The 17,501-nt window shown below is 41.9% G+C and overlaps 1 protein-coding gene across 1 annotated transcript in view; it reads left to right on the top strand.

The window, feature by feature from the left end:
- LOC100729383 (O-acyltransferase like protein-like) overlaps positions 1-17,501 on the top strand; it is a 58,950-nt gene that overhangs the window by 10,816 nt on the left and 30,633 nt on the right. The window contains exons 2-5 of the mRNA XM_063231543.1: positions 7,729-7,868; positions 9,399-9,477; positions 14,987-15,128; positions 16,783-17,000. Coding sequence (XP_063087613.1) covers positions 7,729-7,868; positions 9,399-9,477; positions 14,987-15,128; positions 16,783-17,000 — 579 coding nt within the window. The remainder of the gene's footprint in view (positions 1-7,728; positions 7,869-9,398; positions 9,478-14,986; positions 15,129-16,782; positions 17,001-17,501) is intronic.

The raw sequence follows: 17,501 nt of genomic DNA, 5'->3' as shown, positions 1-17,501 counted from the left end.
GGGCCTCAGTTTTCTCCCCTACCCTTTCTTTCCTAATGTGACTTAGGTTGAGTAACTTGACCTCCCTGTGCCCGGTGTTTATGGATGCAAAATGGGGATTAAAGTTGTTGCTTATCTTGTAATCTCAGAGTCATGTGAGGGTTAAGTGAGACAGTGCACAGAAAGTGCTTAAAATCAAGCCTGCTATATCAGGCTTCATACGTTAGCTGTCACAGTGCATAGTTCCGGCTGAGTTCTGGCAGCATCTGTATTGCCACAAAGTTTAAGAAAAAGAGGTCAGATGGATCATGTGCTAATATTCCTCGTTTAATGACCTACCACTTTGACGACTGCTCAGATTTACGACCGGAGTGTGCTGTTCGGACTTACCTCTGTCTGTCTTTTCTTTTTGTACAGTTCTGTATAACTTGTTTATGGACCTTCAATGTCCTTTATTTTGTACAGTACATCATGTTTATATGGTCCTGTAATTTTTGCTGATTGTACAGTTTTGTTCTGAAGTCTTATGTTCTGTAATCATTATGGTACTGCATATAAGAGTTATGCAAATAAAAGCAAGGTCATCAAGTTGGAGTTTCCTTTGTATTTTTTTTTGGTTCTGAATATTGTTATGCACGTACTATATACAGTTCCTTATTGAGCAACCAATCCACCTAATGACCTAGTTGCAAGACCAGAATTTGGTCGTTAAATGACTATAACAAACCAGGCATGGTGGCCTATAATCCCAGCACTCAGAAGGCTGAGGCAGGAGAATTGTTTGGAAGCCTAGACCAGCCTGGGCTACAAAGTAAGCTCAAGGACATACTGAACTGCATGGCGAGACGCTGTCTCAAAAAAACCCAAAACAAAACAAAACAAACAAGCAAACAAAAAAAAACCCACTAAGACTATCAAGCTTCTAAGAAACTCCAACTTCATACTTCTTACCTTGTTCTTAAAGCTATTTCTCATTCACAATATTATTCAGTTTGGATGAAATAAGTACAAATAATGATAAAGTAGGTCCTACAAGACAAATAAAATATTGAATTGATCAGAGCTGATTTCCCTGTCCCAAACTATTTTCCTTTGTTAAAATAATCCTAGAGTCACTAAAGAAAAAAGAATCATTCATGGGGAAAAAGATGTCAGGCTTTTGACAAGCCTGTGGGTCCTTCAGGCTGTCATCTTGGGTCTGTGTGCGTGTGAACCTGTGTGTGTGTGTGTGTGTGTGTGTGTGTGTGTGTGTGTGTACACACAGGTACAGGCACCTGTATGTGTCACTGTCTACACAGCAGTTCTCAAAATGTGGTCTCTGCAACAGCAGCAGCATCACTTGAGAACTTGGTAAAATACAAACTGTCAGCCCACCTCTGAATGACTGAATTAGAAACTTTGCGGTGGGGCCCAGCAATCTGTGTGATTCTGATGCCAGCTGGCCTTGGAAACCGCAGGCCACACTGCCCCTGGGAAAGAAATCCACTGTAACAGCAGGCAGCACCACGCAGGGGCCCTCACCACAGCAGAGCTGAGATCCAGCCCCCAAGCTTGATGGTTGACTGTGTTCCTGGGGAGCCAGCATCTATTTGTCCTTCTCTGTCCCCCGCCCTTAGGGCAGTTGGGTCGCAATTAGTAGATTGTGTTCTTGGTGCCATTTCTTTTAAATAATTTGAGAGAAACACCTGCCTCAGAGAGTTGCCCAGAAGAGCAGCAATCCCAGAAGAGCACAATTATTGGGATCATCAATAATTGTGTGGAGCCAGGCTTTCTCCGTAAAACTTGCAGTCTCCGAGGGCATACCCTGGGGTCAGGGATCCTATATTTCCCTAGCAAACAGGGAACAAGAGTGCACAGAGCACCACACTAAAACCCCTGAGAGGCAAACAGAAAAAAACACGGCAGTCAATTGAATAAAAAGAGTACAAGAGTGAGGCGGAATTGAGGAAAGAGATGGGTCATTAGCAAATTACAATAAGCACAATAATTGTAATCAAAGGGATAAGAGAGAGTACTGGTGATACAAAGCACGAATGAGCAATCATAAAAAGTCTAGAGGAAGGATTAAATATTAAAGATGGTACAGATATTACAGCCGAGATAAAATGCAGTAGATAGAATAAATTATAAGATGAACAGAGGCCAGGAAAATTTGGTGGAGCAGACGCTGATTATGCTCTCAGATGTAGTGGAAAAGAGACAGTTAAAAAACCAAACTAGAGATACAGACTAAAGTGCCATGGGTAACACAAACCAGAAGGGGAACTCTAACAAAGCAAACAAAAGGAAGAAGTTATTTGAACAAACAATGACCACACTTTCTCCAGAACTGTAGAAAGACAAAACGTGTCACACTGAAAGAGTTCACAGAATGTTAAGTAAAGAAAATTTACACCCAAGTATTCACCTGTTAGGACAGGCTGAAAATGAGAACATTGGATGCAATAAGGAACTTTTAAAACCCTCCCTGCGGGCCGGAGATCTAGCTCAGCTGCACAAGTGCCTGCCTGGCAAGCGCAAGGTCCTGAGTTCAATTTCCGGTACAAAGAAAAAGTTATTACAACTCTGCACATGGAAAGGCCATCAGATGGACGCCAGACTTGAAAATGAAAAGGAAAGCAAAAAGCAGAATCTTACACATACGGAAACTGAGAATCGTATTACCACATAAGCTTTGTGTTCAAAACGTGATACTGGAAAAGTAAAAATAAATTGCACAGAATCAGCCCTGAATGACAATGAACTATGAGAGTGCAGGTAAAGCAGGACTTAGAATTTGCTTAGGGGGAATTTCTGTCAAGTATGTGACAGGAAGCAAGGAGGTTTGAAAACACTTGTGGCAGTGCTCAGCACAATGAATTAAAAAAGAACAGATCAATCTCAAGGAAACAAGGACAAAATAAAGCAGGATAGAAAAGCAATGGAAAACAAAATAGAAGAACAGCTTAAACCAAGACTAGCAAAACGGCAAATTGACTGTTAGGGAGACTGAAGTCTCCTTAGTTGATTTTCAGGCAAGACTGAAGGGATACAAATGAGAGAAGACACGAATAAAAAGTAAAACATGAAAAAAAAAATAGAAGTAATATAGGTACAGCAAAGCCTTGCATTATGACTGTGTCTATTTGTCTCCCAAAGCCTCCTGTGGGTCCTAGGTGAGGGCTTTTTGAAGGTGGCTGAAGCGTGTGATGCTAGGATGAAGGGTGTGTGATTACTGAACTGGTCCACTGATTGGTTTGGCATAGTTCTGGGTGTGATGCTACCTGCTGGGCTGGTCATCTAGATAGATTATAAAGGGACAGAAAGAAGCTGCCACGTTTGTGTGTGTGCTGCTTGCCGCCTTCTGCCTTCCCTGCTTGCTATGGACTGTTTCTCCTTTGCCACGCCTGTCTGTGTGCCACCCTGTCTGGAATGTCTTGAAGTGGGTCAGTGATAGACTGAAACCTCTGCAAACTGTGAGCCAAATAAACCTTTCCTCCTTTATCTTTGGTTGTTGGGTGTTTTGTCTCAGCAATGAGAAAAATAACTAAGAAATCTTGGTTTTTGGAAACCAAAACAAAATGGTTACATTTTTGAAAAAAAATATTTTAAAAATATGTTCAAAAAGAAATAGGAAGGGGCTGGGGATTTAGCTCAGCGGCATAAGCACCTGTCTTGCAAGTGTGTGGTCGTGAGTTCAATCCCTGGAACTGATAAAAAAGAAAAAGACAAAAAAAAAAAAAAAAAAAAAAAAAAAAAAAAAGAAATAGGAAAATTGAAGACTAGTCAGTATAAACGAATGTAGTAATTAGAGACCTTCCTCTTTCTCAGTAAAGCACAAAAAGTGGTTTGAACAGTTGAGTTCCACCCTTTTGTAATCTAGAATAATCTATTCCAGGACGCTTCAAAAGCATGAAATCTTCCCAACTCACTTTATTTTTATAAAGCTTTATTTTAAAATAATTACTGATTTATAGGAAGATGCAAAAATATTTTGGAGATATATCACCTTTCTCCAAGGGAGTTTAATTTGTGGAGGTGACTGAGTATATGGACAGGCAGAGGCCATTGAAAGGAAATTTTTGAGCTGGATGTGGTGGCTGTTTAACTTTACATCTTTAGGTAGGCATGAGAGTCCATGCCTGTCATCCCAGCAAGGGAAGGCAGAGGCAGGAGTATTGCTGTGAGTTTGAGGCCAGCCTGGACTATAGTGAGTTCAAGGCTAGCTTAAATTACAAAGACCTTGTCTCAAAAAACCTAAATAAATAAATAAATAAAATACAAACCAACCAACCAACCAAGAAACAAAACAAGAAAGGAAATTTTTATAACTTTCATTTTCTGTGAGGAGGGCACAAGCCATGCCTCCCAGGGCCACCCAGGGACGAGCAGGCCTAGACAGGAGGCAGTGGATCAAGGGAAAAGTGTGGATCACTTACTGTATTGAGGTTCTATGGAGAAAGCAAAACAGACCAAGGTAAACAGCTTGTGGCTGGCTAGTGAGGGTAATGCTGGTGGGCTCTGGGTAACTGGGTAATGTGGCTGGTTTCTAGTTTTCTGGTACCTGGCCCAGGCATGATGCAGAACAGAGAAATATTGGTGTGGCAGCTGAGAGTTTGATGAAGGAGATGGCTGGGGCTGCTGGGTTTGAATAGATTCATTTACACATCAAAGGACCGCTCCTGGAGGGACACTGTGTCTCTTATAAAAACTGTCTCTCCGCAGTCAGCAAGGTACGCCAGAGCATCAGAACACAGAAAACATGAAACTATTGTTAATACAACTGATCCTGCCATGCATGGATGGCAAATAGATGAATACAGAACCTACAAAGACACAGAATAAGAGGGTGCCATGTATCGTGTCCTCATCTACTTTCCCCCAATTATGTCTAACATAATTATAGTACAGTGATTATAAATTGATATCATATGGTCTGTGTCTACAGTTCTATATAATAGTGTGTGTGTATATTCATGTAAGCCAATGCCAATTGGGATGTAGGACCATGCTGGATGTGACAGTGCATGCCTTTGATCTCAGCACTTAGAGGGTTGAGGCAGAAAGATCACCAGTTAAGTGCAGCCATGGCAACTTAGCCAGGCACTGTCTCAAATAAAAATAAAAATAAAAAGGGGTAGGGATGTAGTTCAGTGTAAAGTCCCTGAGTTCAATCCCTAGAACTGCCAACAAACAAAAAAAGGAACAACCCTACCACCAGAAAAGTCATGTTATATCTTTATAGCCAAATGTCACTAAGCCCTGGCAACCAGTAATAATTACAGTTTTCCACAAAATTAAAAAGCATGAAAGCTGCTCAAACTCATTTTGTTAATTTGATTATTACATCAATTCCAAAACTAGAAAAGGGCCTGGTGGCACATGCCTGTAATCCCAGCAGTTGGGGATATAAAAGTATGTGGCAGGAAGACTGGACCAAGTCTGAAGCCATCCTGGGTTACATGGTGCAGCTCTGCCTCAAAAACCAGAAAACAAACAAGCAAAAAACAAGAAAAACAATAAAACTAGAAAAGGAAAAAATAGTGATACAAAGATTGGAGAGGAGAAAATAAAACTGCAGAACTAATAAGGAAATTTAGCAAATTTGCCAGATTCTGGAATAATGAAAATCAATTGCACTTTTCTGTATTATGAACAAATCAGTTACAAAGTATAATTGAAAATAAAATACCAAGGAAAATAACCAGCTATACCTACCTACAAATTAATTGTGTTATGTAGCCTGTATGAAGTTTATCAAGGCAAAAGTGAAAAATCATAAGTAAGGAAGCAAAAGAAGATTTGCATAAATTACATAATATTCAGTGATAGCTTAGTACAAAAATAGAAGAATGAATTTGTTACATAAATCCATGATGAAAGGAAGAGCTACTGAGAGCTGGTTTTGGGAAAACTGGATCACTTTTTGGAGAAAAATTATACCAGAGTGCAGATGAATTAAAGACCTAAGTATGAGAGATAAAAATATAAAGATAGTAGGAAATAATGTTACAAAAGTCTCTTAGTATCCTACAGATGAGGAAGAATTTCTTAATAAAAGACCAATTACATAGCCAATAAGCAAAATATTGATGGAGTTGATTATACCGAAAGTATGGATTTCTGTTCACTGAAGGATATTACGAGTCATTGGCAAATAACAGAAAATAGATATTTTTAATGACTCAGATAGTCCTGGATCAGCATATAGAATCATAAGCAATTCTTTTTTTTATTTAGAGAAAAAAAAAACCCAAAACAAAAACAGTAAAAAGGTACAAGTAATACAGAATTAAAAAAAAATAAACAGTAAGAAATCACTAGTTAATAGATTACATATTATCTTAGAAATAGTTGATCAGGTTACAAAATTAAGCATACAAAGTGGACATTCAAACAGTGAGACTGCAAACAGTTGTGTTCAATGATCCAACCAAAACTTAGTAATATGGTCATCTATCTTGCACACCTAAACACACTTCATAAGCAATTCTTGTAAATGAAAAAGAGGAAATCCATAAAGATTGGGCAAAGAAAGCAAACGGGCTCTGAAAAAAAAATCTAAATGACTAACAAAAATATCCAGACTTTTTTTTTTTTTGTCTTTTTCATTTTTATCAGTACCGGGGATCGAACTCATGACCGCCTGCTTGCAAGGCAGGTGCTTATGCCGATGAGCTAAATCCTCAGCCCCATCCAGACTTGTTTTTAATTAGACAGGGGGTGAGGGGTAAGTAAACCAATGATTAGATACCGTTTTATATCCATTAACTGCCACATACAAGAAAGCTGGATGGTGCAAAGAAAAGAGTCACTAGTGTCTCTGAGGAATGTAGATTAGGCAGTAACTCTGGCCAGTACTCTGATGGGGTTTACACAGACTAAGTATGTGTGTGTCTTCTGATTCTGCGGTTCCACTCACATAGCCAAGCTCAATCCTCATGTTGTTTTGTGCAAAGACATGTATAAGGAATTGGTCATCACTTATTTGTGTAGATCGAGGCCATCTACAATATGTGTCTATCATTTGGGGATAGATCAAAGTTAGTAAAGGATTATTGTATAGCAATTAGAATCCTGGGACCAGATGTGGACAGTAACATTGTGAAATAGTAAGAATGTAGCCCTCAGTGATGTACATAGAAACGGGAGATAGGGAGAAAAAGTATTCATACCAGTGACCTATACACATACACAAAACAAGAAAATCTACAAACAAGAGGTTATATATCAAACCTAAAACATGGGGGCAGTCTGATGAAGGGACAGGATGAGATGAAGATATAGAAGAGAAAATAAATTTTAAAACAAAAAAAGGGACATAAATAAGCACAAACAAAGAGAGTCTTTGCAGGATGGAGGTATCACTAATTGCGCCACTTGCTCACTCTTTCTGCTCCTAAAGTTAAAACAAACAAACAAACAAACAAACTTTCTGCAAAGTAAGGTCCCACAAAACCAGGTAACTTATGGGGTGTATGAGGTAAAAGAAAAACAACCAAAGCTCAGTCACATCTTCTCAGTCCCTAGAAAGCATTTATTTTAAAAAAGAAAATCAACTCTTCATCTTTTTCAACATCTGCTGACAAATCATAGCACAGTGTATACCTCATTGCTCTCCCCTGCTGATGAGTGAGGCTACCAAAAAGTGGCATCTGAATAAATCTGTCTCTCTTCTTTTTTCAATTGTCTAAGTTTATAGGTTTGGAAGGTAGATCTCAGTTCTGGTGAATTCATTTGAAGGTAATTTTGCAAGCTTTTTTTTTCCAGTGTATGACTCCTTGGGAAAGCTTGGGAGCAACGTTCTTAATGGCAATCTGGACAGGCTCGGGTCTTACAGTGAGTGCCTCTCTGCCCACAGCCCCACTAGAAGCTTCCAAGGGCAGTATTGCAAGCTGCATATACTCCAGGTGAGCACGAGGGACCTGTGTAACCTGTGTGCTTGGTTTTGGAAGACAAATGAATGTCATGATCTGGGACACAATACAATACCAATTGCTTTTCTTAGGAAGACAAAAAGCTATCACAATGTTTTGCACAAAGCTAAAGCTAAAATAGTTTAATAGTTGGTAGAAACTGGCTTAGCCTGTTCTGAGTGCAAGATATTATATGAAGGACTTGTTCACAAACCACACATTATGGGGCAAGACCTCTGGATGATCTTCATGAGGACTCTAACCTTGAGTTCTGGCCAGCAGCTTCATTAGCAAGATCCTGTGCATGTTCACTGGGTTGGTTGGCAGCTCCCTCCAGGTACAGCCACTGCTGGGATCCAGTAGGGATTCTTGTTCTTGGGGTATTGTGGGTTCTTACCATGCTCCCCACCAAATGCCTTGCCATTGGGAATCCTCATCATTGCCTGGTACCATGCTGATCAAGGGAAGGAGCTTTGAACACAGTTTCTGAGCATAAGCTCCTGACTTCACATCAATTTTTGCAGTATCACAGGGAGGATGGACTTCCTATCCCCTTTCCCAGAAACAGGCTCTAAACACAAATTTGGGGTTATTCTAGCAGATGAACCATGACTTTATAAATCCATTACTAAATCAGTTGACCCATGTTGCAGGGCTCACTGTCTTCAAAGCACATTAATCGTTTCATTGTCTGGGAGGGAAAAAGCACAGCATAGCATAGCATAGTCTATTATTAAATATAGGATAGATTTTATGCATGTCACACAGTAATAAAAGGAATCTACCATACTAGTTGGCTAAAAACAGTTGTCTGAAACAAGAAATGCAGGATTTCAGATATTAATGCTAAAAATGCTTACAATGGTTAACTATCGACTCGGGGAGATTAACATTCCGCCTCCCTTGTTTTACTGAAGGTTGGGATGATGATTGCTTGAGGATTTAATCAGTGTGTATAAACATCATTTTTAAAGCAGATTAATGGCTTTGATATCAGAGCAAAAGGTCAGGTCTATACAGTCATAAAAGTTATGAGTTTATAATAAATACCCCAGAAATAATATTTACAATTTGAAATTACGTTTATAGAGACAGATGTTCTAATTTTTGGCTTGATTTATTAATAAAATGTTTACTTGATACATTGCAACCTGCTACCCAGAAATGGCAATTAGTTAAATTAGTTAAAAATCATAGTGGTGTTAGCGTTAATGACCTCTCTTCTGGAGCAGAGTTTGGTGGAACAGATTATGCAAAACCAGCAGCTGGTTCTTAAACAATCAGCTACATTAAACCTGGGAGCATATTTTAATATAAATATGGGTGCATCTAATATTCTTGAAATCCACTCAGTAAAGGAGAAGCCACGTCTTGGGAAGTTAGAAACGTTTTCTTCTTCAACACCATTTTTCTCTCAATCTGCTTAACATATCAGTAGCCCGGCAACAGCCTTACTTAGAAACGATTATGCCTATGTGCTATGAACACTGAAATTAAAAAGCATTGTGGCATTGTGTTTCCCAGGATGGAGCCGATTACAGTGTGGGCGTCTGTATCCCTGATTCTTGTTCTGAAGAGGATGTGACTATGATGTCTCAGCAGGGTAGGTACAAAGGAATACACAGTAAAACCGTTTCCTCAGCAGAAACCCAACTTCTTACAGCCAACGATGGTGGTTCTTTCAGGACTGAACCAAACTTTCATCCTCATCAGTCCACTAACCTGAGCAATAATGGAGATCTGGGGCTCTTGGGAACCAAAGTGATGGCATAGCAATTGAGTAGGCAGGAGGAAGGGAAGTGAAGGACCTAACGAGGAGATAGGAGCTGAGCATGTAATGAAGACGTGAGGTTAAACAGTCTTACAGCTGCCTGGTTAGCCTGGAGACAGGAGGTGGGTGGTGTCTAGTTTCCATATTGTGCATGTTCTCTGCTCTCTGGTCCATGTGTTTGGCACAGGCTGGATCCAGAGGCCATTGTGAACTAGGACTGTACGAGGCTGATGTGTTGTAGTGGATTAGTGCTAAGAGGGCTGTGCTCAGGCCCTGTTGTCACTTCCCAGCTGTGTGAGCTTGGGTAAATCACTTAATCTCCCCAAGCTCAGCCTCTTCTGTGAAGTACGGGTGGGCTCTGAAGCTCAGCTGGCTCTAACTCTATAATCACTTCTGACCTTTGTTATGCAGGAGTATGTTTTAGTCCACATGGAAATGGATTTGATTTCCTCTAAGTCTTTCAAAAATTTCCATGCAAGAACGTTAAAGCCTGAAACTTTCTGCCGCCAATGTCTTGCATGAGTCTCCTTTAAGGTGTTGATATTGTAGCCAGTTTACCGTAACCTTAAATTGTCTTGACTATGTGATGGTCCCTATGGCTTTGGGTGTATTATCTATCTAGCCTAGTATTTCCTGTGCTGTTAAAACAGAAAATCCAAACAAGAACTGGGGGTGTACGCTGGTAATAGAGTGCTTGCCTAGCATGTGTGAGGCCTTCGGTTCCATCTGAAAGAAAGAATCATTTGCTATGAATCAAATTCAAATTCCAGTTTTTGCTGGATAAGTCAGAAATATCCTTGAAGCAAAGATAAATTTATAATGATGATCAAATTAACATTTCAAGTGAGTAAGTGGCCCCTGAGTCTCACTAGTAGTGTTTCTCATTTGAAGGATTTATCAATCACCCTCATTTTTCTGGTTGTTGCTAACCCTACTAACTAGAGTTGCCATTAAAATAAAATGCCACATTAGAAATAATTGCTATCAGTCAGGAGATATTTTGAGAAAGTTGCACTGGGACAAAGGAACTGGAAAGGGGGAGGGAGCTGACACGGGCTGTATTGGTGGAATTCAGTCTTTGAGGCCAACACATTTCTTTAGCTTCCGCATATAGGCAGTGGTGAAAACAGAGCCTCTTTGCCCAGGGGAAAAGGGCCCATCTGGAAGGGATTTGCCAGCTATTTCTTAAAGCTTTTTGACAGAGTTGCCAGTATTTCCTCTACAGATGTGAGGATGACCAGATCAGCAATGCCAGGTGGCTGCTTTTGGCACAGATGTTGCTCAGAGCCAGCCAGAGCTGAAGCACTCATAATAGGTCAAAAGAAGATGATTGCAGTGTTGGAGCGGGAAAGACCATGGAAAAGTGGAACAAACCGCTTGTGGCCAGAGACTAAAGCAAAGTGGTATACAGGGATTGTTACAGATATTACAGAGGGGACTCACAGCAGACTTTATGGGAATCTCCCAAAATAAAAACATGTAACTCCAGGTTGGGGAAAGTTTAGATCAACCTTTGATAAGACAGTTGTGAAATCCAAATTGAGGCTATTTCCTTAAAAATTTAGATCCATGCATTTTAGCATCACTTGTTTTATTTATTTCCCAGGGCGCCCACAACCAGTTTGTGGTACATTGTATGATCATTCCATTTTGCAGTAACCAAAAGCATTGAATTCTGAGCTGCTCAGGGTCCATGTTTAACAGTCCTTTATAATGATCATTACTCTGTCCTCTTGCCTGCTCTCTATTGGGCTGACTTCACCTCTCTTCACCTATTATAATCAGAATTACCAGCCTGTTAGTGGGACAATGGTGGTGGATTGCAAAGGGTGGTTTTCCTCAAGGCTCTCTGTATTATGGATTCCCTGTTATTGCCTGAAAAACTAGAGTTGTTTAATAGCAACTCCTTGAATTACCCAAAGAAGTGCTTTTCTTGGTAATGATTCAAAAGGAACACAAAACAGTTCACAGAACATCACCTATTTTTAGTTTAATTCAGACAGTATTTACTGTGCATTTTTATATCAGGGCTTTGTATGAGACATGATGTTGATGCTAGGAGACCCAAAACAATTGGGCATTACTAATTTTGGGAAACCTATAAGGTAGTAGAGAAAGTATGTGAGCCTGAGTTACTAGAAGAAATGATCAGAAAATAAATGTTTGATCTCAGGTTGAGCACTAGAGAGAAGTGAACAAAATATACAGTGGGTGTTCCTTTCTCTTTTTAAAATTAGGAATGAAACTTAGGACCTCAACTCGCCAGGCAGGTGCTGTGCTGCTGAGCTATATCGCCAGCAACAGTGAGTGTTTGAATTTTAAAAAATGTATTACAGATCTGACACTATATTGCTTGATCACCCCTGGTATAATCTGAGGGGTTTGGAGAGAAGTTGTGGCTTACTGAGAGGCTTGAGCTGGCCTTGTTTGAGGGGAATGTGGACTGAGTAGGATAAGAAGTTGGTGGGAAACAGATCAAATAAAGATTTCTAATAAAGGCTTCTTATTTCCCTGTGTAGACCTGGAACTTGGTGCAGTGCAGACATATAAGGCTGATTGAACAGATGTGAGCTTCAGATTGGTTTTGTTGACGACAGTGGAAGAATTTAGAGCTGGGTGTGGTGCGTGTCTGCAGTGTTGCTGGGAGCATCCGTCTCTGGAGCCCTGCAGAGACTGACTGACTCAGCTATTGGACAAGGCTGGGCAGGCGTAGACAATCCATACCATTATGGCAGCCTCATTCTGAGAATCTGGGTCAGGTAGCCAGCCCCAGGGTGGCCTCTGTGGACAACAGTGATTTGCTGAATCTCTGTACAGCTCCTAGTAAGTAGCTTTGGAGACTCTGGGTTGGTTGACACTACCCATTATCTTTCCCTCCACCCCAACCCTTAGGCTCTGTGGGGTCACACAGTCAAAATGAGGCTTGGTGCATGTTTCAGAGGAATGGGGGAGTGGCACCACAGGGCCATACCTGGACCAAGGCTGGGAGAGTCCAGTCTGGGTTGCTTCCTTTAGGAAAGGGCTTCTTGGCGAGGTTGTCTCCATGGATTGATGTTTGCAGCACCAAGGGGACATAGCTATTCAGAGCCCGCTCCTTCTCTTCTAGCCCATGGTCTGAGTTTGGAGGACCTTAAGGCTTCCTGCCCAGGTACATACACTAAGGAGTGACGGCTGGAGATGAGGTGGGAGGTAGGACTGAGATTGTTCACACTCAGGCCTTTAATGCCCCTGAAGATGCAGGAACAGCTGAAAAGGGAAAAGATGGCCAGAAGCTGGTGGGTGAGTCTCACTGAAACCTTCCTTGCACTTTTGCCCCAGAACTGAGGAGGTAAAGGACCTGCATATATACACAGGCAGGAATATGTTTATAAATAGAAACATACACACACATAGACATATACAGATGCATACACCCAGTTACATACTTGTGCACACATGCGCAGATACATACTTACATCTGTGTATTCATACAGACACATGCAGAAGCATATATGCACACACGGTTCTCTTAAAACTGTCAGCATCCTTCTTATGGAGGGTCACAGCAGTGTGCAGGTTTCTAAGTCACTGCTGCCTGCAAGGTGGCTGTGGTTGCAGAGCTGGACAACGCTGACGTCGTGCTGTGGGAAATCAGTCTAAGCATCTTTACAACAATAGGGTATCAGTAGGAAGAAGTTGTCAGCTTCAGATTTATCCACCTTGGTGATCGGGTCCTGGGTCTCCTTGTCCCTCAGTTTCCTCCACAAGCAGCTCGCTGTGCAGCAGAGAGACACAGGGCTCTGTGTTAGCCACTGTGACTCACTTTACCTTTAGCCGCAGTGCCTGTGAGTGCAGCTCCTGGATTTAGACTCCGAGACTGTCTGGGAAGACAGCCAGGGTGCATTTTCAAGGTGCCAGTAAGTCTGGGCTGTATAGGCAGGGAGGAGTCAGATGTAGCCAAAAGATACTTTTAAAAATGAAGAAAGGTGAAGGGAATTTAATCTGGGGTCCCAGACATATATGTTTTCATTTTATTCCCTGTTTGTTGTCTCTTCTTTTTGTTGCACGTAAGACCCAGAGATAAATTTTTCAAAAACTCCTTTTGTGCTACAAAGTTTTTTCATGTTGGTGTTGGATTTCCCCGTGGCCTCCAATGCCTGCTGTTCAGTTAAAAGATGACAGCAAAGGTGCAGGCTGCTGTAGCCCTGCAGAGCAGGATCTACACAGCTGAGTTCACCAGGTGGTGGAGCTGGGCCCAGCCCTGCAGACCCAGGAGGGAGCCACCCAGTCCTACCTGGCAGCTGGCTCCAGAGGCCTGATGCACGTTGCCTGGAAGTTGGGGAGTGCTTGGTTCAAGAGAAGAGAAGGAAAGAATAGGAAAGGGGAGGAGAGGGGAAGGAAAGGGAGCGAGGAAAAAACTTTCGGAGTTGATTCCTTTAAAACTAGAAATAGAAATTCTCAGGAGAACAGACATGTGGTGTGGCTCAGTACACTTCACTTCAGGAAGGAGTTGATTTGGGAGACTCACATATAAACAAGACGGAGCTCCAGGGGCATCATGTGAAAGCCAACGGAACTGAGTAATAAATTCTGCCATCAGATCCCTGGGGGGACCTGGTGGGAAACTAAGTCAAGCACTGTGCTTTTGGCTATGGCTGGTGACACACAGATGCTTTCTCTCCCTTGTTTCTACCCTTGATATGTTACAATTAAGAATCAAAATTAATTGCACAGTATTAATCTTTTAGCAGCCTATTTGGACAATTTGGAAACCCTCAAACCACAGACACAGGGGAGAGTGAGTGTTGGCCGTGAAAGAGGCATTATTTTACTGTGCCCAGCCCACCCCTCCTTGCTACATGGAAGAAGAAGTGAGACCTAGAGAGGTGAATGACTTGCTCAGGTCCCACAGCAGCTGACCATAGAAACTGACCGCAGCCTCTTGGATCTAAGGCTCACCATTATGGAGTAGCCGATGAGGCAACAATACCAATGTTTATTAAGCTCTTACTATATGCCAGGCTTTGTTCTATATGCTTTACAATGATTTCATCACTTAATTCCACACCAATCCCATGAGATAGGTACTATTATTCTCCAAACTTTATCACGGTGGAGGGAAATTGAGTCATAGAGATTATATATATAAATTTTTGTACCAGGAATCAGACTCACAAACTCACACTTGCAGGCAGGTGCTATGCTGCTGAGCAGAATCCCCAGCCTGGGCTGACTGTACGTTAAAGGCCAGCTTATCTTTTTGATGTCAAAGTTGTATTTGAAATAAAAGGAAAACATTTGGGAAAGTGTCAAGCATTATTAGAAACTAAAATATTAACACAGCTTCTTTTTCTCTTGGTAGATATTTTAAGATTTAGAAATGCTTCATTCTCAGCCCCCTCCCTCTCCTTCTTTGTGCCGAATTCTTCCTCCTTGGCTGGTGGGAGTGTGGCCAGATGCGCTGCTGGAACGTTCCCTCTGGACACTGTCACTGCCGTGTGTCTGTGAGTATGACCATCTGAGGCGCTCAGCTAGGATCTCGGCTGTTTCTTCTTTATCGTCTTCTCCTTGGCAACCACACTTGGCCATTTTGTTTTATTTGCCAAACAATACCAGGCCGCTGATGCTTCTTGCTGTGCATTATGGTCTGAAAATCTGAGGATCCTCAAATGCCTGCATTGACACTTAGGCCCCTCTTATTCCGAACTGGGAGGTGGTGTCCTTCGGGGTGATAAGATCCCTCAAGAATGGAATCAGTGCTTGTATAAAAGATTTCCCAGAGACCTCCTCAGCCCACTCCACGATGTGACATCAGTGAGGGGGTGCCAGGAATCAGGAAGCCAGCCCTTACCAGCCCCTGTGTCTTCTGGGGCTTTGATCCTGGACCTTCCGACCTCTGAAACATTTAAAAATCAAGTTTTAGGGGCTGGGGATTTAGCTCAGCGGCATAAGCACCTGCCTTGCAAGCAGGCAGTCTTGAGTTTGATCCCTGGTACTGATAAAAAGGAAAAAGACAAAAAAAAAAAAAATAAATCAAGTTTTATTGTTCACAAGTCACTTGGCCTATGGCACTGTGTGCAGGAGCTTGAGGCCACTAAGACACAGGGAGGTCACTCTGGACCTTAAAAAAACCTGGAAGTGTCCCATGGGGAGCTGACCACACCCAAGCACGCGGTGTCAGCACCACTGAGATACACGCCTCGGCCTCGCCGCCATGTGACAGCATCAAAGATAAATTCCTTTGCAGGAGACAAATGCCTCTCCCACTTTACAATCTTGCCCTTTGCTTTTTGTTCGCATTTTGGACCACTCCTTAGGACACGTTTGCTAGACTAGAATTGCCGGCTCGTAACAGTGGAATCATTTGATGTTTTCCTGAACAATTCATTCCTACTGCAGGAAAAGTCACATGGGCTAAGTCATCTTCTCATCAGTATCAAGGCCGCTGTTATAAAACTGGCACTAAGTTGCTAGGTGAATATGTTGGTTTAAATTACGTTTTTAGAAAAGCTGGCAAGGAGAGTTTTTCTCTAGGTTTATCTGTCACTTGTGTTTTTCTGCTGTGAATTAACTTTTACATTTTTCACCCACTTTCCCAAGTATGTTAACTGGGTCCTCACTGATGTTTTTTTGGGAGTACTAGGGATTGAACTCAGGACCTTGCACTTGCCAGGTAGGCGTTTTGCCACTGAGCTACATCACAGGCCCTTTTTTTCCTAATTAATTTTTAAAAACTATATTAATTTTCAGTCATTACTGCGCCCTTGGCATTAAGGAGTTACTTGAAATTCACTCATATTTTCCTGTGTGAATTTTACAATTGTTTTTGTTCTTAAAATGTCATTTTGCTCTATTAAAATCGCTAAATATTTACCATATAAGTAGTCAGTGGTAGCCAGGCAGGGTTGCTGAGACAGAAGAATCACAAGTTCAAACCCAGCTTGAGCAACTTAACAAAAATCTGTCTCAAGATAAAAAGTAAAATAAAATAAAAAGGGCTGATGTAGCTAGCTAGTGCGAAGGTCCTGGGTTCAATGCCCAGAGCCCCCCACTCCTACCTAGTAAAGTCACCAGTTTTGCTTTGTGTGGACCTGCTTTCTCTACATTTTATTTTGGTGGCAATGTGAGGAAAGCGTGGCTATGTGTCTTCTCACACAGGTTCATCACCTTGCTGGGTCTTGCTCTCCCCCTTGCTGGAACAGTCTGCATGGCTGCCCGGGCCCTCAGGACCTCGCCTGCAGCAGGCAGTGCCCCCTGCATCAGTTACGGGAGCCTGCCTCTGAGACAGCTGGAGAGCGATGGGCCCAGAAGCAGGGCGTGTGGGCCAGCTTGCCAGGCTTCTCTCTCCCTGGCCGGATCTGCGAGCAGAGGAAAAAGTAAGCGTTTCATTGCAGCAGGACCACCCAAGAGAGGTGCCTTAGATGAACGTGTGGCTGGAAAATAATTCCAACAGTGCTGGGTTCTAGTGAGCGTGGAGCAGCTTCTAAATGTCAGTGGGGAGGTTGGATCTCTGCTCCTTACAATTCAGCCTTTGTTGACTGTCGGAGTGGTCAGGCAAGGCAAGGCCACCAAAAGTGCTCCTTTATTTCTTGGGCACAATTCTCCAGTGTGTGTTTTTGCTATCAAAAACGAGGTCAGATCAGAGCTCAGGGGCTCACTGTAGTAATTCCCTCGTGAACGATTCCATGAGTGCAACATCTATTTTCAGTGTCATAGATACTGAAACCTCAGAGAAGCTTTTAACACCGCTAAGGTAAATGCTTTGCATATAAACTAGTGGGGGTTTGAGGGTGTGCAACACAAATTAATGAATATAGCTGAGCCAGAAAGAGATAACTATGTAGTGAGAGCCTAGATTCAATGGGTTCCACTGTGTT

This window comes from Cavia porcellus, unplaced genomic scaffold (assembly GCF_034190915.1).
Source record: "Cavia porcellus strain 051 isolate PalLab524CR breed Dunkin Hartley unplaced genomic scaffold, mCavPor4.1 scaffold_20, whole genome shotgun sequence".
NCBI lineage: Eukaryota > Metazoa > Chordata > Mammalia > Rodentia > Caviidae > Cavia > Cavia porcellus.
This window is presented reverse-complemented; position numbering and strand designations above follow the sequence as displayed.